General features: G+C 44.1%; 1 protein-coding gene and 1 long non-coding RNA gene across 3 annotated transcripts in view; one reads left to right on the top strand and one right to left on the bottom strand.

Annotated features, from left to right (window-relative positions):
* The window catches only part of gmds (GDP-mannose 4,6-dehydratase), a 269412-nt gene that overhangs the window by 185557 nt on the left and 57684 nt on the right, over positions 1-26171 (bottom strand). For both annotated transcript variants that reach the window (XM_061684765.1, XM_061684766.1), the window contains 2 exons: positions 21561-21753; positions 17689-17793 (listed from right to left, as the gene is read on the bottom strand). In XM_061684765.1, the coding sequence (XP_061540749.1) occupies positions 17689-17793; positions 21561-21753 (298 nt within the window). The remainder of the gene's footprint in view (positions 1-17688; positions 17794-21560; positions 21754-26171) is intronic.
* Positions 10038-12155, top strand: LOC133406456 (uncharacterized). The gene is made up of 4 exons (XR_009769054.1): positions 10038-10196; positions 10435-10487; positions 11271-11335; positions 11434-12155. It is a non-coding gene; the product is annotated as an uncharacterized LOC133406456 (long non-coding RNA).

The following is a 26171-nucleotide window of genomic DNA, read 5'->3' as shown; positions in this document are numbered from 1 at the left end:
GGGAACCCAGACTCTGCTTCCTCATGGGAAGGCGTGTCGGTGGAATTGAGGAGGTCTTTGAAGTATTCTCCCCACCGACTCACAACGTTCCGAGTCGAGGTCAGCAGCGCCCCATCCCCACTATCCACAGTGTTGATGGTGCACTGCTTCCCCCTCCTGAGACGCCGGATGGTGGACCAGAATTTCCTCAAAGCCGTCCGGAAGTCTTTCTCCATGGCCTCACCGAACTCCTCCCAAGAGTTTTTGAGCAAAGTTCTGTCGGAGGTGGGAGTTGAAACCCTCTGACGGGATTCTGCTCAACGTTCCCAGCAGACCCTCACAATACGTTTGGGCCTGCCACGTCGGACCGGCATCTTCCCCCACCATCGGAGCCAACTCACCACCAGGTGGTGATCAGTTGACAGCTCCGCCCCTCTCTTCACCCAAGTGTCCAAGACATGCGGCCGCGGGTCTGATGACACGACCACAAAGTCGATCATCGAACTGCGACCTAGGGTGTCTTGGTTCCAAGTGCAAGTTTGGACACCCTTATGCTTGAACATGGTGTTCTTTATGGACAATCCGTGATGAGCACAGAAGTCCAATAACAGACCACTCGAGTTTTGATCGGGGGGCTGTTCCTCCCAATCACGCCCTTTCAGGTCTCACTGTCATTGCCCACGTAAGCATTGAAGTCCCCCAGCAAAACGATGGAGTCTCCAGCGGGAGCGCTCTCCAGCACCCCCTCCAAGGACTCCAAAAAGGGTGGGTACTCTGAACTACTGTTTGGTGGATAGGCACAAACAACAGTCAGGACCCGTCCCCCTACCCGAAGGCAGAGGGAGGCTACCCTCTCGTGCACCGGGGTGAACCCCAACGTACAGGCGCCGAGGCGGGGGGGCAATATATATATATATATATATATATATATACACACCCACACCTGCTCAGCGCCTCTCACCGTGGGAAACTCCAGAGTGGAAGAGAGTCCAACCCCTCTCGACAGGACTGGTACCAGAGCCCAAGCTGTGTGTGGAGGTGAGTCCGACTACATCTATTCAGAACTTCTCGACCTCACACACCAGCTCGGGCTCCTTCCCTGCCAGAGAGGTGACATTCCACGTCCCTAGAGCCAGCTTCAGTCGCCGGGGATCGGATCGCCAAGGTCCCTGCCTTCGGCCACTGCCAAGCTCATACTGCACCCGAACCCTATAGCTCCTTTCACAGGTGATGAGCCCAGGGGAAGGGGGGCTCACGTTACCCTTTCGGTAACAGGGTGCGGGCCCGGCCACCAGGCGCTCGCCTTCGAGCCCCACCTCCAGGCCTGGCTCCAGAGGGGGCCCCAGTGACCCGCATCCGGGCAAGGAAAACCTTGATCCACTTATATTTTTCATCATAGGAGTCTTTGAGCCGTGCTTTGTCTGGTCCCTCACCTTTGCCATGGGTGACCCTACCAGGGGCGTGAAGCCCCAGACAACTTAGCTCCTAGGATCATTGGGACACACCAACCATTGGGACACACCAACCCCTCCACCACGATAAGGTGACGGCTTTCAGGAGGGGAAAACAAGCTATCGTTAAAATAAAGTGCAATGACTGCAGTACTAATGTTCTGTTTGGGACTAGGATATTAAATAAGTAAATTGGTTTGTTTTGTTAGGGCGGCACGGCGACCGACTGATTAACACATCTAAGACACAGTTCTGAGGACCCAGGCTCAAATCTGGCCTCGCCTGTGTGGAGTTTGCATCTTCTCCCGTACCTGCGTGGGTTTTCTCTGGGTACTCCGGTTTGTTCCCACATCCCAAAAGCATGCATGGTAGGTTAATTGAAAACTCTAAATTGCCTTTAGGTGTGAATGTGAGTGTGAATGTTTGTTTGTCTATACTGTATGTGCCCTGCGATTGGCTGGTGACCAGCAATGGGTGTACCCCGCCTCACGCCCAGAGTCAGCTGGGATTGGATTCAACATGCCCGCGACCCTAGTGAGGATAAGCATGATGGAAATGGATGGATGGATGGACTGATTGGTTTGTTTGGCGGGTAAATAATTTGTAAAATAGTGTGAATAATCATTATCGATACTTTTATATGGTGGTGGTAAACTTATGCAATCTTTTTTTAAATGTATGTCAATAATGGTTGTAGTAATGCCCAAAATTAAGTGATTTTTCCAGAGGATGAGGGTTAGGAGCCCTCACTATAAGAACTGGCCCCTCTGAGTCGAACAATGATCAATTAAAAGTCAAGTCTTTGTTTTTTTGTTTTTTAAAATTTTAATTGACCTGTTTTGTCTGTTACTGCTTGTTGTGGACACACTTCTTGCTTCACAGTAACACATTTTGAAAATATAATATCTCGAGTCACTGTCAATCTTTACTTCGTACAAAACTATGGTACGCCATGGTCATGCTGTATCGCCTCAAAAAATGGTGCGACCAAATCACATGCTGATGCGACCAACTGAAAAAGTAAAAAGTAAACTACTACAAATGCAAAAGTTAGTGTAGAGCCCTATGATGGCAATATTTTAAACTGAAACAAATTAATTCCATGTCTGTTATTTTATATGGGTTTAAATATATGGAATGCCAAACAAATCTGAGTTTGACCAGCATCCCTGTACTGATTTGTGTTCGACCTGAAAGGAGCCCTCTAATGCAGTGAACATTGGCAGTTATTCCATAGTTCTGGAGTTAAAAATCATTGTCTGCAAAATAATTCCCCCCAACAAGACTTATTTAGGCTTTTTTTTGGATGTTTTTTTAAGAGATCGTCACCCACCTACATTTTGGTTGAAACCCTACTTGAGCTGTGGCGTAAACGCCAGAAGCAGGTCTAATTTCCCCGTACTAGTTTCTGCTTTTGTTAATGTGTTTTCTGAAATGTAAAAGTGTTTTGGTTTTTGTTAATTTGTTTTCTAAAAGGTAAAAGTGTTTTACAATTTGTTATATTGTTTTGCATTTCGAGGCCAGCATAGTAAACCTAGTAAAAGACCATAGTAAAAGAGGTCAAAAAGGCAGGGAACATGGAAGGAGCACTGAGGACAAGGAAGAACGTGGAGGTCAGAAATATTGCAAGGACTGGCGCATCTTATGTGTAAATTGAAAGCATTTGTACCACGGGTGAAGGTTAATAATCTGGCAGTGGAGTCTTGGATCTGGCACGCTTAAATACAGGTGATGATGAAGGTTGATTGACAACAGGTGCGCGGCCGAGGTTGTGCTGATTACTGGGAAGAGAGCGAGAGAGAGAGAGAGGGCGAGAGGGGTGCAAAGCGCCACCCAATCTCCAACAAAAGAACTGGAGGGCCCAGCTCATGACAGCACCCCCCTCTCAACGGACACCTCCTGGCGTCCTGCCCGGCTTCCCAGGGTGAGCCGTGTAAAAGTCAGAAATCAAGGAGTCGTCAAGAATCAGCTGCGGGAGATCCAGGAGTGTTCCTCTGGACCATACCCCTCTCAGTCCACCAGGAACTGGTAACCCCTGCCCCTGGGCCTCACATCAACGATGCGCGACACTGTAAAGGCCGGATGGTCATCTATAACGTGGGGGGGAGGAGGCGGTACGCCCGGAGGGCTAAGAGCGCAGGTGGAGACAGGCTTTAGTAGTGACACATGGAACGTCAAATGAACATTAAGAGATTGCGGAAGTTTTAGTTGAAGTGACGTGGGATTGATAATTTTAGTGATCGGGAACGGACCAATAAAGCGGGAGTGCGTTTGCGGGATTCCGTCTGGAGTGGAGGTCACGGAAGGAAAACCAAACAGTCTGACCCACAATATACTCAGGCGTAGGGGAGCGACGAAGGTCCGCGAGCCGTTTATTTCTCTCCGCGGACCAAATTAAGGCCGCCTTGACGTCCTTCTAAATGGACTGGATCCTTTTTAGGTGACCCCTTACCGCGGGAACCGCCACCGCATGCTCATGTTCCCTAAATAATGGAGGTTGGAAACCGTAGCAGGCCATGAACGGAGACCTACCAGTGGCGGAGCTGGTGAGGGAGTTGTGGGCGTATTCTATTTATGGGAAGAATGAGCTCCAGGAGGTGGGGCTGCGTGCGGCAACGCAGCAAAGGGCCGACTCCAGGGACTGGTTTGCCCGCTCCGTCTGCCCGCTGGTCTGTGGATGGTATCCGGAAGACAAGTTGGCTGCTGCGCCCACCGCTTTACAGAACTCCTTCCAAACAAGGGAGGAGAACTGAGGACCTCGGTCCGAGACGATGTCGATGGGGATTCCGTGGAGTTTGAAGACATGATTGACAAGGAGGTCAGCAGTCTCAAAGGCAGAGGGTAGCTTGGGGAGGGGTATGTAATGGGCGTAATTGGAAAATCGATTGATAATAGTAAAAATGATAGTTACCTTCAGAGGGGGATAGGCCGGTAACGATTTCAAGGCATTATGGGACCAAGGGCAGTTTGGCATAGGTAAGGGGCGCAGCAGACCAGCTGGGGGCAGATGTGAAGTCTTCACTTGGGCACAAACGGAGCAGGCATGGACGAACTCCCAGGTGTCTTTCACCACGCTAGGCCACCAAAACTGCTGTTATACGAATTGGATGGTGCGGGAGAAAATGAGGATGTCGTCAAACTAAACAACAACAAACCGGTTCAGCATATCAGAGGACGTCATTAATGAAGGTTTGGAAGACAGCAGGGGGGTTGGTTAATCCGAATGGCATGACCAGGTATTCGAAGTGTCCGAGAGGCGTATGAAAGCCATTTTTTTTTCCATTCATCCTCGCCTCTGATATGGATGAGATAGTCGGCATTGGGTAGGTCAAATTTGGTGAATATATAGGCGTCACAGAGGGGTTCAAATGAGGGGCCAATGAGAGGTAGTGGGGATTTGATTTTAACAGTGTCCACAGTAATCAATGCGGGGGCGGAGAGTGGTATCGCTCTTCTCAACTACTGGAAAAGAGGAAGGCCGAAAGAGTCCAGAAGCCAGAGAGTCATGGATATAGTCATGGATATAGTCCTCCATAGTCTTTTTCTCAGGGCGGGAAAGGTTGAAGAGACGGCTGGAGGGAAGAGGGGCTGCCGGCAGAAGATTGATTGCGCAGCAATAAGGGCGGTGGGGAGGTAGTGAAATGGCCAGGTCCTTACTGAAAACAGGGGAGAGATTATGATATTCTTCAGGCACCCAGGAGAGGTCGACTGGTGTGGCAGGTGGTGGAGGTTTGCTGGAAGGCGGCATGGCAGAAAGCATGCAGTGCGAATGGCAGTGAGGCCTCCACCCGGTGATAGATAGGTGAGTCCAGTCTATGGCGGGGTTATGCTTCTTGAGCCAGGGAATTCCGAGGACTAATGGGGTCTCAGGGGAAGGGATGACAAATTGCGGGATGTCCTCACAGTGATTTCCAGAGATTAACAGGGTAAACGGAACTGTTTAGTGGGTGACAGGGGAGGTGACTCGCCCATCCAGGGGTGTGACTTTCTTCGGTGATTGGAGTAGTTTGAGAGGGACTTGGAGTTGACGTGCCAATCCTTCGTGAATGAAATTGTCATCTGTGCCGGAGTCAATGAGGGCCCTAACGGGGTGTGTTGTGCACGGGACCAAGAACACATGCGGGAACAGTCATACGGGAGGAGAGCTGGGGGAAGTGCTAGTTTGGTTCACCACGGCGCTCTCGGGTTGTGTTGAGCCTTGTCTTTTGGTCTCAAGGGGCATGTGGAAATGAAATGGCAGATTTTCCGCAATAAATACACAGTCGCTGGATACAACGCGCTGACGTTCCGTCTAATCTCGTGTTACCAAATTCCATGGGCTCATCTGGTGCAGTGGGGGGTGACGAAGAGGCGGTCGGAGGTTCAGAAGACGGATGAGGTGCTGACGGCGCAGTGCCCACGGAGGAAATAATTTTACGCGCTCTAAAGCCCCCTCTCTCGTGCTCTTTACCGTAAGCGGTTGTCAAGGCGGATGGATAGCGAAATTAGATCTTCGAGTGAGGAGGGCTTGTCCCGGGCAGCGAGGTCGTCCTTCAGCTGCTCCGAAAGACCGTTTAGAAAAATACCCCTTAGCGTGGCATCATCCCACCCACATTCACCCGCAAGTATTCTGAATTCCACTGAATAAGAGCCAACGGAACGAACGCCTTGAGTGAGCATAAGGAGGCGGCGAGTGGTTTCCCTGCCCTGAACGGGGTGATCAAAGACTTTGTTTAGTTCAGCGGAAAAGGAGTTAAATGACGCGAGTAGCAGTGAAGAGTTATGCCATAACGCGGTTGCCCACTGAGCTGCTTTTCCGTGTAGGGGTTAGTGACAAAAGCGACTTTGGATTGTTCGGTGGGGTCGCTTAACGGTTGTAAATTGAAAACTAGGGAGCAATTTAGGAGGAATTGGCTACATGCACCTAAGTCCCCAGAGTAGGGCTCGGGCGGAGGAACATGAGGCTCTTTGTGCGGGAGGCGGGATGGATCGGAGGCTGCGGGCTCGGAAGGAGTACTTATGGGAGGATGGTTGAACTGCATTTTGGAAGAAAGGAGGCAGACTAGTTGTGTGAGAGAGTGAAATGATTCCATGACCTCTTGGAGAGTTTTATCCTGTCTTCCTATATGGGTGCCATGGAAGGTGAGTGCTTGTCTAAGAGCCTCTGTGGTTGCTGGGTCCATGGAGGCCAGAGTATTATGTCACAAAGCGATGGTATTAATTTTAACTGGACGCAGAAGCAGGCGGAGGCTGAAGAAGTGTGCGGAGAATGTTTTATTGTGAAGGGAGTAGGAGGTGGATCCTTGAGAAATACTGGCGGGTCGTCGAGACAGCGAGCGCGCGACAGGTGGTGACGTGAGTAGATGGATGGCTAGGTGGTGTGGTAGAAGAGGTTAGCAAGGTGGGGAACACGGAAGGAGCACTGATGACAAGGAAGAACATGGAGGTCTGAAATACTGCGAGGACTGGCGTAGCTTATGGGTAAATTGAGAGCTGTTGTACCACGGGTGAACGTTAATACTCTGGCAGTGGAGTCTTGGATCTGGCCGGCTTAAATGCAGGAGATGATGAAGGCTGATTGACAAAAGGTGCGCGGCCGAGGTAGTGCTGATTACAGGGAAGTGCGAGAGAGAGAGTGAGAGAGAGGGAGGGAGAGAGGGGCGCAAAGCGCCACCCAAGCTCCAACAAAGGAACTGCAGGGCAGAGCTCATCGCACTTGGATCACTTTACTAACTACATTTTTTACAGGTAACCCTCCCAACCCTGGGTGGTAACATTTAATAATTTATTTACAAGATGATAAGTAAAAATTTTCAGTCATTTCAAATGCCTGTCAACAAAATGGTATGTGTATGCGACAAGTAGTTTATCCGGTAAGACAATAACCTGTGGCGCAGCCTTCCCAAAACAAAACAGTCGCATAGAGGCAAATATGGATAAATGGTTAAAACATCCAGTTGCTCTGTATTCAGGAGAGGAATCATATAACATGCGTTAAATGTTATAACTGATTTATATAACAAAGGCAGGTTTATTATTTATTTTTGTTTCATATTTTATTATTTACATTACTTATTTTCAAGGCAACATATTTAATTTTATTTTTAATTTGCATTAAAAAGACAATGCATGATAATTAAATGTTCAAATTAAGGAGATGAAATACAATTATTTTCATTCAATAATCAGTTGTGTTCAGTTATACTTTTAAAGAATCATCAAAACGTATGGGTGAGGGGGTACTCGTGTCATGACAAAATTGTTCAGGGGGTATACAAGATGAGAAAGGTTGGGAACCACCGGTTTAGGCAGAGGATATTTGGACACAAACGTGGCAGCATCACAATACTCACAAGCACACTGTATCTTCTTTCTCGTCTACGAAAAACAACTCATAATACTGCATCTTACAGAGTCACTCAGTTATAAAAATCTTGTAATATACTGCCAGAAGGAGTATGTCAACTGAATTAAAGCAAGAAATCATGAAGAACAACCTGTTTAATTCGTTACTTTCTATTTAATTATGTTGTTACTGTGTGCGGCAGCACGGTGAGCGACTGGTTAGCACATCTGCCTCACAGTTCTGAGGACCAGGGTTCAAATCCCAGCCTCACCTGTGTGGAGTTTGCTTGTTCTCCCGGTGCATGCGTGGGTTTTGTCCGGGCACTCCGGTTTCCTCCCACATCCCAAAAACATGTGTGGTAGGTTGATTGAAGACTCTAAATTGCTCGTAGGTGCGAATAGTTGTCTGTTTCTATGTATCCTGCGATTGGCTGGCAACCAGTTCAGGGTGTACCCCACCTCTCGCCCGAAGATAGCTGGGATAAGCTCCAGCTCACCCACAACCCTTGTGAGGATAAGTGGTACAGAAAATGGATGGATGGATGTTCCTGTGTGTTTTTTTATACAGTGTGAGAGCTATTTTTCCTATTAAAAAAATAAGAAAAAAATATGTTGTTTTAAATTTTATTTTTTCTACTCCCTCCCTTCTCTAATTAGTGCAGCATAGACCAGAGCTTTAACTGAATATACTGGCCTGCCTGGTTGACAAAGCCTGCTCTGTTGCTGGCAGCAGTGTTAGTCTGTTTCCTTTACTGGCAACAGCACTCAGGACAGCCAGGATGAGGCCTGGTGAGGGGGGGAGGGATGCTTGTAGGAGGTTATGAGCTCACATGGGGCAGAAGTGGCCATTTCACCTTGCCTACAGCTGGCAGAAAGTCCAATAAATCTATGGCCCATGAAATGTGAGCAGACACCAAAAGCCATGCCAGAAACTGACACTTGTTTTTTCTTGCTCTTCCACGTCATTTCTCACCCCCCACACCCACCCCCTGTTTTTTGGCCAGCAGAAGTGACAGGAAAAACGTAACATATTGGCTTGACTGGCACAGCTGGGCTGAAGCAACACAAAAGGAGGGCATAGGTGAATATCAATCCGCAACAAGGACATCATGGCATTCATGCTTCTAGCTCTAGTTCTAGCTTGCAAAATACCAGACTCACACATTTACAGGAGGTAAATTGTTGTCTTTCGATTTAAAATGAGATTATGTCTACTGAGGAAATGCAATGGGCAGTTATTTTGTCATAGACAACAAACTGTCAGTACATTGAACTGTAAAAATAGAAAATGCAGTTATTTCTAAGGTTATCACTTTTCCCCCTTTAAACCTGGCATTAGTTTTTCATTATTCCCAAAAAAGTACGCCTTAAAGACGACAACGTTCTTGTCAATCACTCACTTGTCTCACATATTTAAGATTAACACACAGCTCATTCCAAGTATTTTTCAGATATTTCATAGCTGAGCTCATTCCTATAGTGTGCTTGTTTGAACAGGCAGAAAATAGCAGAAAAAAACAGACGTGATGGCTTTATACAGTATTTGTAATAATACCAGTACGTCGTCTCAAATGTTATTTATCCTGTAAAAATCTTTCTTTTTTTTTTTTTTTTTTTAAATAAATTACTCAATGGGAATAAAATACTTTATTGTCAATTATGAACATCTCTCCTCGGAAAGTTCAAGGTTTTGGTCTACTGGTCTTGCCCTGTTTACCTAAGAATATGTTACCAAGGCATAGCGTTGTATCGGGAAGAGTTTTCATTTTAGAATGTTGGCAAAAATCCAGCTCATCAAGATTACACCCTGTCAGTTTCTATCACGAGCATTGCTCAATTCTTGCAGATATCTGAAACTTGGATGATGAAAGACTTTTCTTCATATCTAAGAAAGCTTGTGTGCTTAGTTTCTCCAACACAACGTCAAGTCACACCCATAAATGGGGCAGACTGTGAGGGAAAAAATAAACATCTGAGGGAGGATTAGAATGGTGTTCAAGCGTTCAAGACAGACAAAATTGGTCTTTTTCCACTGTATATAATGCAATAAAATTGCTGAACAATTTTTTTTTTTTCCACCCCAAAGTCCAAGAAGGTGTGCAAGGAAGACTGAAGCACAAACATCTCCACACAGAGTGAACGAGATAAAATGTGAGGGATATGATGATATATTATCAATACCGAAATATTCTGTTGAACCAGTGACTAATATATTACAAAACTGAAAATAATGTTACAGAAGGTACTTTGGGTTCTTGTTTTTATGTAGACCTGTGATGTGGCCAAAAAGAAGCCTGGAGCCGAACAGAGTGCCATCATTGCTCTGAGCAGCTTTATACTGTTGACAACAAGAATCTGGGTTGCCACAACAAATGGATGCTGACAACACAACAGAGATGAGAGAAGACAGAAACTGTTCAGATCTTGACACACGCCTGAAAGGTAGGCAAGGTACGTGGAGGAGTGGAAGATCATTTATCAGTTCGACCTACGGTATTTGGGATCTGGCAATAAGGTCATCGCATGGTTTTAATTAGGGATGTTTGATACCACTTTTTTTTTTCAGACCCAAACCAGTAAGTATTCACTCTTGAGTACTCACCGATACCACTATTACTTTTGACATATAAAATTTCAATTAACACAATTACATGACAAAGCGTTTTCTTTCTTTCTGAAGGACATGATGATTCGCCGATGTGTCAAACTGCCGCATTGTAGCGCCAACTACTGGTGAGGGCGACTTACTCGATGTCAGATTTTTTTGGTCTGAAGTAAGTATCAGTGACTGATATGAGCAGCATTCACAAGTACCCGATACCTTGAAATAAGGCCGGTATCGGCCTGATACTTAGTAAAGGTACTCGCCCATCTTTTAGTTTTGATTGAGCAATCCGTCAACTAAAAAAAGAATGAGTCCTGTATTGAGTTCCGTCTTTACACTTTCATGAAATCTGACCTTTTGGGATCAACCTCAATGAAAGTAAAAAGAGGAAGCCAAAGCTTGTGGACATTGAGCAGCTTTGTGTGTGCGTTAAAAGCAGCATTGACTTTTGCAGTTATATAATAAGTCAACGATAACTGGTCGTCCCTCCTAACATTACAGTCATCTAGCTATTCACGGGGAACAGGCACTGAGACCTACAGCAACTATACAAACAATTTGACTAATTGACACCCCCACTTATTATATATATATTTTTTTAAAACTGCCTATATTAATAGTTTAAACCACAAATATACCACAGACTATGATCCCAAAACACTTTAATACAATTTCAAACTCTTCTTACAGCATTGCCCTTAAAAACAAATGGTTTACAAATTGTTTGATTTTGACAAAAAATTAAACTGTAGTGCGCTTGTACATGCACATGCGGCGAAGACTATTCCCAACGTCCACTAAGCCAGGCAACTATGAGATCATCCCTGACATACAAAGCTTGTCAAGCAGTCAAGATGTATCACGTCAACATACTTCCTTGAGACCAATTAATGTCGTACTTTCCTGTATAGACTGGGCTTTCGCAGCATCTCGGCATCTTATGGCGTTTCAGAAAGAGCATAAAAACCATGAATAGGTGAGTTTTTCAGCTAATAATTATTTTAAATATTTTGAAACTTTTATTTGTATTATTCATCTATTTTACAGCCTACTAATACTAATCCCTCTCTTTAGGGTCAGTGTGGAGGATGTATGTTTTGGCTAGCAATTGAACAGGAAGATCATTGAGAGGTCATTGAGAAATGGCCATCGTATTTGTTTGGTTTGCATCATCCAGGATTTCTATCTGGTTATTTTTTTCTTCCAGATTGTCCAGTCTGAATCTTTCAATGCATAACAATGGCGAGTGGGTGTTTATTAGTTGAACATGTCATTTCAGTTCATTAGAACGGTAAGAGAAACCAGATGCACATTCCTGCTAGGATTAATCACTCACCCATGTCCTGCAAAAGACAGATTCATATGGATTCTTATGGAAAGACGGAACGTCCCAGGAAAACCAACTCATCTTTACTCTCCAGTTTTTCCCCTCAAACTATCAGGCTGTCCATGTCATGGATATCACCAGGGGGCCTCATGGCTATTATTGGCAAAAGTAAAGTTGATTTTACTTGAATAACGTTCAATTATTTCAGTTTTTGTTCTTTGCGTATTTGTTTGAGTTCCATGTACAGATGATAACATTTAAATTTTTTTTAAAAATGCCCTTTTCAGTGTTTAGACAGCATTTTTTACAAAACCTGTACTTTGAGACCTGTTTTTAAAAGGTTGCGTTTTCTAGCTCCATAACACCATTTGTCACATAAACAAGCATTTAGAATAACATGGTGTTTATACATTTTTTGGATGAGGTAATTAAATGTTATGCCATCACAATGGTTTGCTACTTATACAAGCAACAGCACTGTTTGTGCAACGCAGCTGTGGGACTTCCATCCACATCATAGCGCGGATTGCTTGCTTTATCAGCAAAAGCAGCGTTAGCTTAGAGAACAGGCAAGCAATATACGAATGCCTACACAAATGCTAACTGCCGAGGAAAGGCGAAGAAAGTCATGGAAAGAAGGGAGAAAAAAACAATATGGTAAATATAAAAGTGTACAAGAGAATGATAACGATAACGTGCCCATCAAAGAGAAAAAAAATATTACGGTGCATCTTTTGGTGCTTGTGTGTGTGTGTGTGTGTATTCTTAATTTTAAATTAATGTTTTTATTTACTATGCAAATTATAGTCCCTCAAGGGGAAATTCAACTCACACTCTACAGTATAGTATAAATTGCACACCACACATTGAGCCAGATCACAAATATGAAGGCATGCAAGGAAAGATTCAGTGAAAGAGGTGCGTAAAGTGTTTTGCACCACTTTAGCTGGGGTGGTGGGGACAATGCTTTGCTCAAGGTCACCACGACTGTAGCCAGCAAGCAGACTAGCATCGCTCCCATTGCCATTTTTACATTTTCAAAATTTCTTATAAACTGATCTACGACTGCACTAATCTGATAAAAGTCTACACAATTCTGCCATAGTTCAAATATATTTTTTCTTTGGCCAAGCTATTGTTTTTTCTTATAATTCTTTTATACTGCATACACAGTATCGCCAACAAGATGTCAGATGGGTTAGGTGAGAGACGCATCGGGTGTGGTTCCTCAAGTATATGGTTTACGATTACCATTGTCATGGATAAAACAAAACATTCTTCATCAGTGAAAAACATTGTTGCCAATGACACTCCTATCACTTCACTCAGGGAGTGTTCATTCAGTGGATTCTCACTTTCTCTTTTGCACTAGCACTGACGACAAGCAAAATACGGCAATAGTCACCAGTAAATACTAAAGGACCTTCCAGCACATGTATGTGGCTGATGTGGGTAATTTATAGTGACTGGGATCTCTTTGGCCGCACGGTGCACGACTGGTTAGATTGTCTGCCTCACAGTTCTGAGGACCGGGGTTCAATCCCCGGCCCCGCCTGTCTGGAGTTTGCATGTTCTCCCTGTGCCTGTGTGGGTTTTCTCCGGGCACTCCGGTTTCCTCCCACATCCCAAAAACATGCATGATAGTTTAATAGAAGACTCTAATTTGCCCATAGGTGTGAATGTGAGTGCAAATGGTTGTTTGTTTATGTGTGCCCTGCGATTGGCTGGCAACCAGTTCAGGGTGTACCCCGCCCCCTGCCCGAAGACAGCTGGGATCGGCTCCAGCACTCCCGCGACCCTTGTGAGGATAAGCGGCTCAGAAAATGGATGGATGGATGGGATCTCTTTGATCAAAAACAGACAGATCAATGAACATATACATATGGGTCATTCCACGGATGTGGTGAAATGTTACGAGCAAATATTAACGGCAAAATACATTAAAAGGCATCAAATATTAACACACAACAGTAGCGTCAGTAATCAGGTACCAACATGTAGATATAAAATAATATTGTATCAAGAATTTTCCGCCTCCAATTATTTTGCATGTCAAACGCATTTGCGTCTACCACTCAACAGAAGTTAATGACATTCCACGGCAAGATTTCTTGGAGGCACTTATTAGAAATAGGCATCATGCTCGTAACTTTGTCAGTCAAAAACACGTTACGAGCAAGCGGCCACTCAATTTCATAACTGAAAACAAACAACGACCATTTTACGACGGCTATTTGGAATTGATGCAATAAACTCCAAAAATAATCATAGAAGGATCACCCAATTGCTTCAGAAGGAGTAGGAGACAATATTGACTTACATTTTTAAGTGTTGGTCATATTTTCGTTCAAGCGACTTGGACAAAATAACAAAAAACGGTCGACTATTTTGCGACATCGATCACCCAGAACCATTTTCGGCTAACATACGACTAGCATACGGCAGCATTTGAGCTTGATGGGAACATGGAGGGGCCGGTAGAACCTGGTAAGTGTTTTCAAGAAAATGATGTCAAAATGTTACAAGCTTCGATTTCAAACGGTCAAGTTACTAGCAATGATAAAAAGAGCGTTTGTATAGAATTAGATGGTTTCTTGTTTGATTCGTTGAAGAAGAAATGATTGGTGAGTTTCAACCGTTTTCTATCACCAGTGCACAGGCAACATGCTATCTGTCTCCTGACTACACTGCTGACTCGCTGGTAATTTTGACGAGTGACAGCAGTGTTGAGGATGTGGTCATGATTACGCGCATACTTTAATCCTTATTATTAAACTTAGATTCGGTTCTGATTATAAAGGCCTCCTGTCAAACGTTTTTAACTATCATTGATCAAAACATTCACTTTGTTGATAAAAATGTCGAAGTTGTGTGGTGCACTGTGGATTGTTACTGGTGCTTGTAACATGACATGGGCACTGGCAAAGATCGCTGGTGTCAAAATTACGCACAGGTCTAAATGGCTGTATTATCGTTTACTAACTGACTTCTGTGGTGACATTGTGTTCAGAACTATGTGTTAACGTTTTGAAATCATAGTATTGTTCAGTCAAGGTTTGGTATTTGGAATACATGTTGAAACTCTGGAATGCCATGGTGTGTGTAACTGGAAATGTGTTTGACTGGCAGAAAGCCCAGTCAAAGTTACGTACATGCTGTTCTTCAGAAACAATTTTGTGTGTACTTCCAACTGACAAAGCATAACACTGAAAAGGTACATCTAGGGTTTTAGCAGTACAAAATGGCAATAGTTAAATCTGAATAAAAATAAAAATAGAAACAACCTTAATGTTCCCTATGATCTAAAATGTTGACTTTACATTGTTTATCATGTACAAACAATTAGATAAACATAGTTGGTCAAGTGACTGAAGTGGAAGTTAAAATGGCAAGTGATGGAACATTAAAGCTTCCAGTTGATGGTCTAACTGTGAAGGGTATCATACCAAGTAAGGAAAAAAAAAAAAAAATCACCCATCCTATTAAGTTCTGATATTCACTGAATTCATTCACTTTCATTTTCCATGTTGTATTTTTAGTCAATGTTACACACATTTATATTATCTATATCGTACATTTTGTACTCGATACTTTGCGGTGCATTACCAAGTTGGACATAAATTGGTTTGTGAACCTACTCTACCCCAAGCATTTGTGTGAAAAATTCCCAAGGTTTTCATACAATAAACAGCTTTCAATGTTCATTGACAAGATATTAAATGTACGAACAGATATACTTTAGTGTTTTTTGCAAATATTCTCTAATTTTTGAATTTGATGCCTGTAACACGTTCCAAAAAAGTTGAGGAATGCTTAAAAAAAAAAAAAAAAGACACCTGTTTGATGAGCAGGTTAATTGGAAACATGTGAGTGTCATGATTGGATGAATGTCATGATTGGGTATGAAATAAGCATATCCGAAAGGATCAGTTGTTGACAAGCAAGGATGGGGTGAGGTTCACCACTTCGAGAACAAATGCATGAGCACATAGTCCAAGAGTTTAAGAACGTTTCTCAAAATACAACTGCTTCTTCATTGGAATTAGGGTTTGTACAATTAACCATTATTTAATTAATTGATTTATATGATATCCTAACCATTAGCCAGTCTGGCTTCCTATTACTATTATCTTACAATACAAAGAAAAAAAAAACACGAATGAGTGGTTGTGGTCACTTTTTTAATGTGCTCTGTGCTCTGTGCCCTGAGGGTTGCCGCCTGCCGGGACTGGTTTAACCTGATTTACACGCCACCGTGACCCAAAATTAATACCACATGACGGCATCCCAAATGCTGTGTTCAGGTCAACTGCTCAGGTGTTTATGATTTATCCCCTGATGAAGGCCCTGGCCACGAACCCAACCAAGGTCAGAGGTTAGCCAGTAAAACCTAATGGGTTACCATGAAAAGATAGGTGTGGGAACTGGTATAGTTTACATCCTGTTAAGCAAGCACAATCACTGCTGATGCACAATGGAGTGTTCTGTTAATAAACACACGAAACAATTACCATATGCACTGTATGCTCTAAATAAATTAGATAAGAAAAGTATTAGTGTTTTTTTAAAGCTGAAATCCAGAACCTTTTTTGTAAAAAAAAAAAAAAAAAAAAAGCCAATATTAGAGGAGAGACAAAATGTTGATGAAGCCCATCAACTCCTCCAACATCTTGCTGTATTCTTCAAAAGTTAAATTTGTTTTAAATATATTTAGTGAAGGCCCGATTCATTTCCCACGCTGGCCCAGTTGGTGGTGCACCAAAAATGACACAGAAGGAAATAACAGCAGGGAAATGAGGCATTTTGCTGAGCAATGTCTGGTGCGTTGTTGTAAAACGCTCACTAAAAATATTATTTAGCATTTTTGTAGCATAAAATAGTAATAATTACAGTGTAAACAAAAACTATAAAAATTGCCGCAAATGAACAACAGCTACCTCTTCGAGGAGCCGTTGACTGCCAGCCGCGGTGTGGGTGGTCACGACCCAGCACTCCTCTCAACTTTACTGATCTGTTTTTATTGCTTTTGTTGATCTCATTTCTTTTCACGTGCGTGTGTAAGTTAACTTGCTAGTAACCCAGCGATGATAATGCACAAACAGTATGTTGTACTTTATCACATTTATTAAACCATAAAAAGTTGGAAGAAAGCGTTTTGCTACATAAAATAGTTGGAAGAAGCGGTTTGCTACAGAATCAGGATGTGGGAGCAATACAGTATTTTAAAAGATGCTCGCTTATACATACGTACTATCCCGCCCGTGTACATTTTGGCCGCATGCTTCGTTATTTTTTTTAATCCACAGGTCCATTATAAATATAGTTAATTATAATTGTAAAAAACAACAATATGTTTAATTTCTAATGTAGATTATTTTAATGGTTTAGGGGGAACCCGGAAATGTATGTTTGTCTCCACATTGACAGGTACTGTTAACACCCCAGTGGTTAGAGAACGTATTTGCATGCTGGATACTGAACTACTGACAGTTTCTCTCGCCCGTTTTGTTTTACCTCGCGGGTTTCAACAGCTCCATTATACATTACGTTGGTGTATATCCAACAACGAGGGGTTGGGAGAAGGGCAGACGGGGACAATCGGACTCGGCACAGCCGACATCATATCAAAGCGAAGGACTGCTTTGTCGTCATGCTGAATTACAGCAGTAGGAGGCACCAAAAATCACAGATTATAGCTTTAATTGTATTAGAGGAGTAGTAATGGTTTTTTTTTGTTTGTTTGTTTGGTTTTTTTATTTGTTTTTCAGGTAGTGCAAAGATAAGTACAGAAGGCGGGTGGGATCCTTGTACTTCCAAGTTTGTATGTGCAAACTGCATTCAGAAAAATTATATTAAAATTACTTATGAAAAAAAGGAATCACTTTGAAAAAATTACAGAATTGTTTTATGTCCCACTTGTCTTAAACGTAAACATTGTATTTTACAATTTCCCCAAACCGGTAGTGATTTAGGGAGCACAGCATGAGCAAGTGTACTCTCACCTCTCCTTGGGCTCTCATGGTTAAAGAGGATCCCGTTGACAGCAAACATGTTGTAGGCCTCTCTGAAGTTTACCACAATCCAGTAGGCATACAATTTAGCAGCACCTTCATGATTAACAGTGACAAAAACACAGAAAATAAAGAGAGAAAAGAAAACAGAAAACCATCATTTTTTTTTTAGTTTAGTTTACATCATTAATTTGAGGTATGTTGCAAAAACAGATGAGGTAAACTATTTTGGCCCATCTCAGTAGCCATATGGACTTGATTCAACTGATGCTGACCAATTTAGAAGCAGTGTCAATGTACTTTGCCATTCGACTTCATACAACCCCAATTCCAATGAAGTTGGGACGTTGTGCTTAACATAAAGAAAAACAGAATACAATAATTTGCAAATCATCGACCTATATTTACCGGAATTTCTTGTGTATAATGCGCACCCATGTATAATACGCACTCCCAAAGTTGACCTCAAAGTGCTGGAAAACCCTTCTACCGATGTATAATGCATTTTTACAATGCATTAATTTGCTTCTACCCATATGATCCAAACATGAACAAACAATACATTATCTGTATTTTGTTCATTAGTTTCAAATAATTATTCTGAAGTTAAGTAATTTATTTCAACACGGAATCCTTTCTTTTTATTTACTTACTCTTATTTTGAAATCCACAGCCCTACTTTTATTTAGTAAATGAGAAAACACAGTTGTGCTCATATTTGATTACCCAGGCATAATTTGTAAGATGGGTACAATTCTTTAAAGAAAACATGAATGGCCAGGAGAAACACTTTTAGTTTTATTTTAATGGGATTCAAATTAAACTGTCAAGCATTTCACAAAAGCATTATCATCAAACAAAACATAACCACAAAGAAATTAATGATGGTTTTTGTTCAGTCATCAGTCGTATTTAAAAAAAAAAAAACGATTTCACAATTTCTGCCAGGGTATGTAAACTTATGAGCACAACTGTTCATATTATGCAGTCATAACGTAGCCCTGTCATATTGGAATGAAAGTGTAGGCTACACTTTTTTCATAGCCTCTAGGTGGTGCTGGCATATTAGAATGAATGTGTACACCTTTCTCATAACCTCTAGGTGGTGGTGGCATATTGAAATGAACGTGTACTGCTTTTTCATAACCTCTAGATTGCGGCATACATTTATAAAATGGGAAAGCCTCTTTCATTTTCCCCTAAACCTATGTATAATACGACCATTGATTTTTGAAATTTTTTTTTTTGGGGGGGGGGGTGCGCATTATACACGAGAAAGTACGGTAATTGAATACACTACAAAGACAAGATATTTAATATTCAAACTCATCAACTTTATTGTTTTTAGCAAATCATTAACTTAACATTTTATGGCTGCAACATGTTCCAAAAAAGCTGGGACAGGGTCATGTTTACCACTGTGTTACATGACCTTTTCTTTTAACAACATTCAATAAACGTTTGGGAACTGAGGACACTAATTGTTGAAGCTTTGGAGGTGGAATTCTTTCCCATTCTTGCTAGATGTACAGCTTCAGCTGTGCAACAGTCCAGGCGCTCCGCTGTCGTAGTTTACATTTCATAATGCGCCACACATTTTCAATGGGAGACAGGTCTGGACTGCAGGCAGGCCAGTCTAGTACCCGCACTCTTTTACTACGAAGCCACGCTGTTTGAAACACATGCAGAATGTGGTTTGGCATTGTCTTGCTAAAATAAGCAGGGGCGTCCATGAAAAAGACGCTGCTTAGATGGCAGCATATGTTTCTCCAAAACCTGTATGTACCTTTTAGCATTAATGGTGCCTTCACAGATGCGTAAGTTACCCATGCCATTGCCACTAACATAGCCCCATACCATCACAGATGCTGGCCTTTGAACTTTACGTCCATAACAGTCCGGATGGTTCTTTTCCTCTTTGGCCCGGAGGACACGACGTCCACAATTTCCAAAAACAATTTGAAATGTGTACTCGTCGGACCACAGAACACTTTTCCACTTTGCATCAGTCCATCTTAGATGAGCTTGGGCCCAGAGAAGCCAGTCGCGTTTCTGGGTGTTGTTGATAAATGGCTTTTGCTTTGCATAGAAAACTTTCAAGTTGCACTTACGGATGTAGTGCCGAACTGTATTTACTGACATTGGTTTTCTGAAGTATTCCTGTGTCCATGTGGTGATTTACACATTGATGTAGGTTTTTGATGCAGTGCCGCCTGAGGGATCGAAGTTCACGGGCATTCAATGTTGGTTTCCGGCCTTGCCGCTTGCATGCAGTGATTTCTCCAAATTCTCTGAACCTTTTGATGATACTATGAACCGTAGATGATGAAATCCCTAAATTCCTTGCAATTGTACGTTGAGGAACATTGTCCTTAAACTGTTAAGACTATTTTCTCACGCACTTGTTCACAAAGAGGTGAACCTCGCCCCATCTTTGCTTGTGAATGACTGAGCAATTCAGGGAAGCTCGTTTTACACCTACTCATGGCACTCACCTGTTCCCAATTAGCCTGTTCACCTGTGGGATGTTCCAAACAGGTGTTTGATGAGCATTCCTCAACTTTAGCAGTCTTTTTTGCCACCTGTGCCAGCTTTTTTGGAATGTGTTGCAGCCATAAAATTCTAAGTTAATTATTATTTGCTAAAAACAATAACGTTTATCAGTGTGAACATTATCTATCTTGTCTTTGTAGTGTATTCAATTAAATATAGGTTGAAAATGATTTGCAAATCATTGTATTCTGTTTTTATTTATGTTTAACACAACGTCCCAACTTCATTGGAATAGGGGTTTTATAAAGTGGCCCTCATAAAGACGAGGACCACATTTAATAAAACAGCCCCATAGTTTACTGATGCTGTTCGCTGCTTGAAGCGTTTTTGTCAAAAACAGCTTTGTAGAGCCAGTTGACTAAGTTTCTTTCAATACCCTTCCATCTCTTGAAAAGAATGCCTATTTTTCATCAATTAACACTCTCAAACCCTTTCAAGACTTGATGGAGTTGGCAAAGAGTGTCCAACGATCTTTTAATGTCCCTTGACACCAGTGAGTGCTTGGTGTTTGTGCTTCTCAACTTCAGCTGTCTATTTGATAGTGCTGATCAGCGAATACTGATTAATAGGTTGCAAGACTGGGTGAGGAATATAAAGGCATTTCTTGGAATAATGCAATATTATTTTACACTCTGGATTTCCAGACTGTGTCTTAACCACTTGTCTAATATCCCACAAAACATTAGTTTTGAATGGGTTATATTTGTAGACTACCAATGCTTTATTCAGCCCATATCCCACATTACAGAAAATGAGGCAAATATTTGACTTGCCTTGGGTATTGGCAACGCACACTACGCCGCTGTGTACACTGAAAGTGATGTGAGTTCTCCATTGCAACGTCATCTCCTTTTGAGGATTAATTAATTGACGAGCAGACCTCATGATAATATGTGCCTCCCAGGAAGCTTTGAATAGAGTGTTGACAGAGGTGTAAGTGTCAGTGAGTAGGGCATTTACACAATCGAGAACATGAAACTGGATTGCTAACACACGTGTATTGCCTGTGTGTGCATCACTGCATGCATCTACGTGCTGAAAATGAGTGCTGAGTAGTCTGGGTATAAAGGTGTCTTTGTTTCAGTGAGAGCCACTCTCGTCTTCAGTTAGACATTTGGCCTCAGGTTGTGTGGAGAGCTAAAAAGCTGCCTGCGCACTGAATCTCTCTCACACACTCTCTCTCCCTCTCTCTAACCACACATACAGTAGAGCACACATTTTTAATTAATTGTTGGGTGTCTGAACATGGCCATAGTCAAGCACCTGATTACTGGCAAAACATGAATCTACATTGAATATAAATACATTACCGTAAGGTGAACGAGGGTAAAAGGGTGTGGTTTCCGACTGTGGGATTTCCTGGACTTTGCCGTACAACTCGCTAGTGGAGGCCTGATAAAACTTGACGCTGTTGGTTAAGCCACACGTCTTTATAGCATCCAACAGACGAAGCGTTCCCACACCATCCACATTAGCAGTGTACTCAGCCAATTCAAAGGAGATCTAAGGAAGAGACAAAAACAAGGCTCATACTTTGACCTGGTGAAAAAACACAAAAAGAAAATGTAATCTAATTTGAAGCACACAACTTTTGCCAAAGCCTAAAAGTTCCCTGAAGGCAACATCACTAACATACAGTGGCATCTCGATAAAACGGACAGCAATATAACAGATATCGAATTAAACGGACTGTCAGGACTGAGCAATTTGCCCAAAAATAGTTTCCATTCGTCACTTTCAGTAAAATGCCTTTGACAAAGTCTGTTAGTTCCGGAATTGGCATCTGTTGTTTATTGGCGCTGTGGAACAATGCAGACAGAGAATGGGACTGATGTATTTCTGGGTCACAGATCTATATGACTAGATCCAACTACAAAAGATGTGCCGCCCGTGTAGGGCTGCACAATTAATCGAATTACAATCGTGATTGCCAATTTTGGCTGGCACAATTAAATTAAGCCTGATCGTTGGAGACGGAGATATACCGTCCATGACAATTCACCATTGTCGGGGATTTTCAAATGAAAAGTCGGTCCTTACAGCCTAATGTTATTGCTTTCTCTGCACAACCTGTATTTGCTTCCATTAAATTGCAATTTGTGATGGCACTTGGTAACAACACATTTATTCGGCTGGCCCTTACTAAAGTATAATTTTTTTTGGGTAAATGTATTTCTTTACTTATTATCTATCATTTATTCTTATTTTAAGTGTCATTTTGAATTGAAAACTGTTACATATGTGTTAAAAAGTAGTGCAATGAAAGGTTTTTCCCTAACATGAGAAATAATTGTGATAAATAATCTGGATTACAACATTGATCAAAATGATCGTAATTATTATTTTGGCCATAATCGTGCAGCCATACTCCAATGCCTATGTGGCGGCCATGTTGAATGTGGGGCATTGATGTGGCGGCCATGTGATGATGGTTCTATCTATTGTCTATTGTGCACAGAGCGCTAGCAGAGAGAGAGGGGCATAGCTCTGACGAATACAAAACAAGTCTTTTTAGTCTGGAACATGATATTTTTGGTACAGTAACAGTTTTTTGTCAAGCTGTTCGCCTTTGTGAAAAGATTTGGAACTAGGAAGCACACTAATTCCTAGTGGCTCACGAAAGCGACTCGTCAATGATAAGTACTGTATGTCAACAATGTCACCATGACCAAGCACTCCGGTGTTTTAAGTTTGGATAAAATGTGAAACTTTCAAACATTTTCAAGCTTTTTTTATATTTATTGATAATAACCCCCTCCTTGAGCCGTCACCTTATCATGGTGGAGGGGTTTGTGTGTCACAATGATCTTAGGAGCTAAATTGTCTGGGGCTTTATGCCCCTGACAGGGTCACCCATGGCAAACAGGTCCTAGGTGAGGGACCACACAAAGCACAGCTCAAACGCCCCTTATGATGACGACAAAAAATTGACTCAGGTTTCCCTTGGGAGTCACCCGGGCCCACCTCTAGAGCACCTGGGCCTGCACCCATGGGGCCCGGGCGGGCATGGCCCGAAAGGGTAACGTGGGTCCCCCTTCCCATGGGCTCACCACCTGTGGGAGGGGCCACAGGGGTCGGGTGCAGTGCGAGCTGGGCGGTGGCCGAAGGCGGGGACCTTGCCGATCCGATCCCCGGCTACACAAGCTGGCTCGAGGGATGTGGAATGTCACCTCTCTGGCAGGGAAGGAGCCCGAGCTGGTGTGTGAGGTCGAGAAGTTCTGACTAGATATAGTCAGACTCGCCTCCACGCACAGCTTGGGCTCTGGTACCAGTCCTCTCGAGAGGGGTTGGACTCTCTTCCACTCTGGAGTTGCCCACGGTGAGAGTCGCCGAGCAGGTGTGGGTATACTTATTGCTCCCAGGCTCGGCGCCTGTACGTTGGGGTTCACCCCGGTGGACGAGAGGGTAGCCTCCGTCCGCCTTCGGGTGGGGGGGACGGGTCCTGACTGTTGTTTGTGCCTATGCACCAAACAGTAGTTCAGAGTATCCAACCTTTTTGGAGTCCTTTCAGGGGGTGCTGGAGAGCGCTCCCGCTGGGCACTCCATCGTTCTGCTGGGGGACTTCAATGCTCACGTGGGCAACGACAGTGAGACCTGGAAGGGCGTGATTGGGAGGAACGGACCCCCGATCAGAACCCGAGTGGTGTTCTGTTATTGGACTTCTGTGCTCATCACGGATTGTCCATAACGAACACCATGTTCACGCATAACGGTGTCCACATGTGCACTTGGCACCAGGACACCCTAGGTCGCAGTTCGATGATCGACTTTGTGGTCGTGTCATCGGCCTTGCGGCCGCATGTCTTGGACACTCGGGTAAAGAGAGGGGAGGAGCTGTCAACTGATCACCACCTGATGGTTAGTTGGCTATGATCGTGGGGGAAGATGCCGGTCCGACGTGGCAGGCCCCAACCTATTGTGAGGGTCTGCTGGGAACGTCTGGCGGAATCCCCTGTCAGAAGGAGTTTCAACTCCCACCTCCGACAGAACTTTGCTCATGATCAGGGGGAGGTGGGGGACATCGAGTCCAAGTGGACCATGTTCCCCGCCTCCATTGACGAGGCGGCCGACCGGAGCTGTGGCTGTAAGGTGGTTGGTGCCTGTCGTGGCTGCAATCCCCGAACCGGTTGGTGGACACCAACGGTGAGGGATGCCGTCAAGCTGAAGAAGGAGTCCTATCGGGCCTTTTTGGCCTGTGGGACTCCTGAGGCAGCTGATGGGTACCGGCTGGCCAAGCGGAATGCAGCTTTGGTGGTTGCTGAAGCAAAAACTCTGGCATGGGAGGAGTTCGGTGAGGCCATGGAGAAATACTTCAGGACGGCTTCGTGGAAATTCTGGTCCACCATCCGGCGTCTCGGGAGGGGGAAGCAGTGCACCATCAACACTGTGTATAGTGGGGATGGTGTGCTGCTGACCTTGACTCGGGACGTTGTTAGCCGGTGGGGAGAATACTTCAAATACCTCCTCAATTCCACTGACACGCGTTCCCATGAGGGAGCAGAGTCTGCGTTCTCTGAGGCGGGCTCTCCTATCTCTGCGGTTGAGGTCACCGAGGTGGTTAAAAAGCTCCTCGGTGGCAGGGAGCCGGGGGTGGATGAGATTCGCCCGGAGTTCCTCAAGGCTCTGGATGTTGTAGGGCTGACCTGATTAACACGCCTCTGCAACATCTCGTGGACATTGGGGACAGTGCCTCTGGATTGGCAGACTGGGGTGGTGGTCCCCCTTTTTAAGAAGGGGGACCGGATGGTGTATGGATCACAATCTTCAGCCTCCCTGGTACGGCCTATTCAGGGGTGCAGGAGAGGAGGGTCCGTCGCGAAGTTGAATCTCAGGAGGAGCAGAGTGGTTTTCGTCCTGGCCGTGGAACAGTGGACCAGCTCAACACCCATGGGCAGGGTCCTCGAGGGTGCATGTGAGTTCGCCCAACCAGTTTACATGTGTTTTGTGGACTTGGAGAAGGCGTTCGACCGTGTCCCTCGGGGGTTCCTGTGGGGGGTGCTTCGGGAGTATGGGGTACCGAACGTGTTTGGGCTGTTCGGTCCCTGTATGACCGGAGTCAGAGTTTGGTCCGCATATCCGGCAGTAAGTCGGACTCGTTTCCGGTGAGGGTTGGACTCCGCCAAGGCCCCCCTTTGTCACCGATTCTGGCGTAGAGGGGTCCGCTTTGGTGGCCTCAATATTGCATCTCTGCTTTTTGCAGATGATGTGGTTCTGTTGGCTTCATCAAGCTGTGACCTCCAACTCTCACTGGAGCAGTTCGCAGCAGAGTGTGAAGCGGCTGGGATGAGAATCAGCACCTCCAAATCTGAGACCATGGTCCTCAATCGGAAAAGGGAGGCGTGCCGTCTCCAGGTCGGGGATGAGATCCTGCCCAAAAGGCGAAGCTCTCGATTTACCGGTTGATCTACGTTCCTACCCTCACCTATGGTCACGAACTGTGGGTCCGATAGAACAAGATGCCGGATACAAGCGGCCGAAATGAGCTTCCTCCGCAGGGTGTCCGGGCTCTCCATTAGAGATAGGGTGAGAAGCTCGGTCATCCGGGAGGAGTAGAGCCGCTGCTCCTCCAAATTGAGAGGAGCCAAATGAGGTGGCTGGGGCATTTGATTCAGATGCCGGATGCCTCCCTGGTGAGGTGTTCTGGGCACGTCACACCGGGAGGAGACCCCGGGGACGACCCAGTACACGCTGAAGAGACTACGTCCTTCGGCTGGCCTGGGAACGCCTTGGGATCCCCTCGGAAGAGCTTGAGGAAGTGGCTGGGAGAGGGAAGTCTGGGCGTCCCTGCTAAAGCTACTGCCCCCGCGACCTGACCTCGGATAAGCAGTAGAAAATGGATGGATGGATGGACGGATGGATTTATAATAACTTCGTACTGTACTGGGCCTTTTAGACCATGATACAAACCTACAAAACAATAT

The sequence above is a fragment of the Phycodurus eques genome, chromosome 8 (genome assembly GCF_024500275.1).
Source record: "Phycodurus eques isolate BA_2022a chromosome 8, UOR_Pequ_1.1, whole genome shotgun sequence".
Lineage (NCBI taxonomy): Eukaryota > Metazoa > Chordata > Actinopteri > Syngnathiformes > Syngnathidae > Phycodurus > Phycodurus eques.
This window is presented reverse-complemented; position numbering and strand designations above follow the sequence as displayed.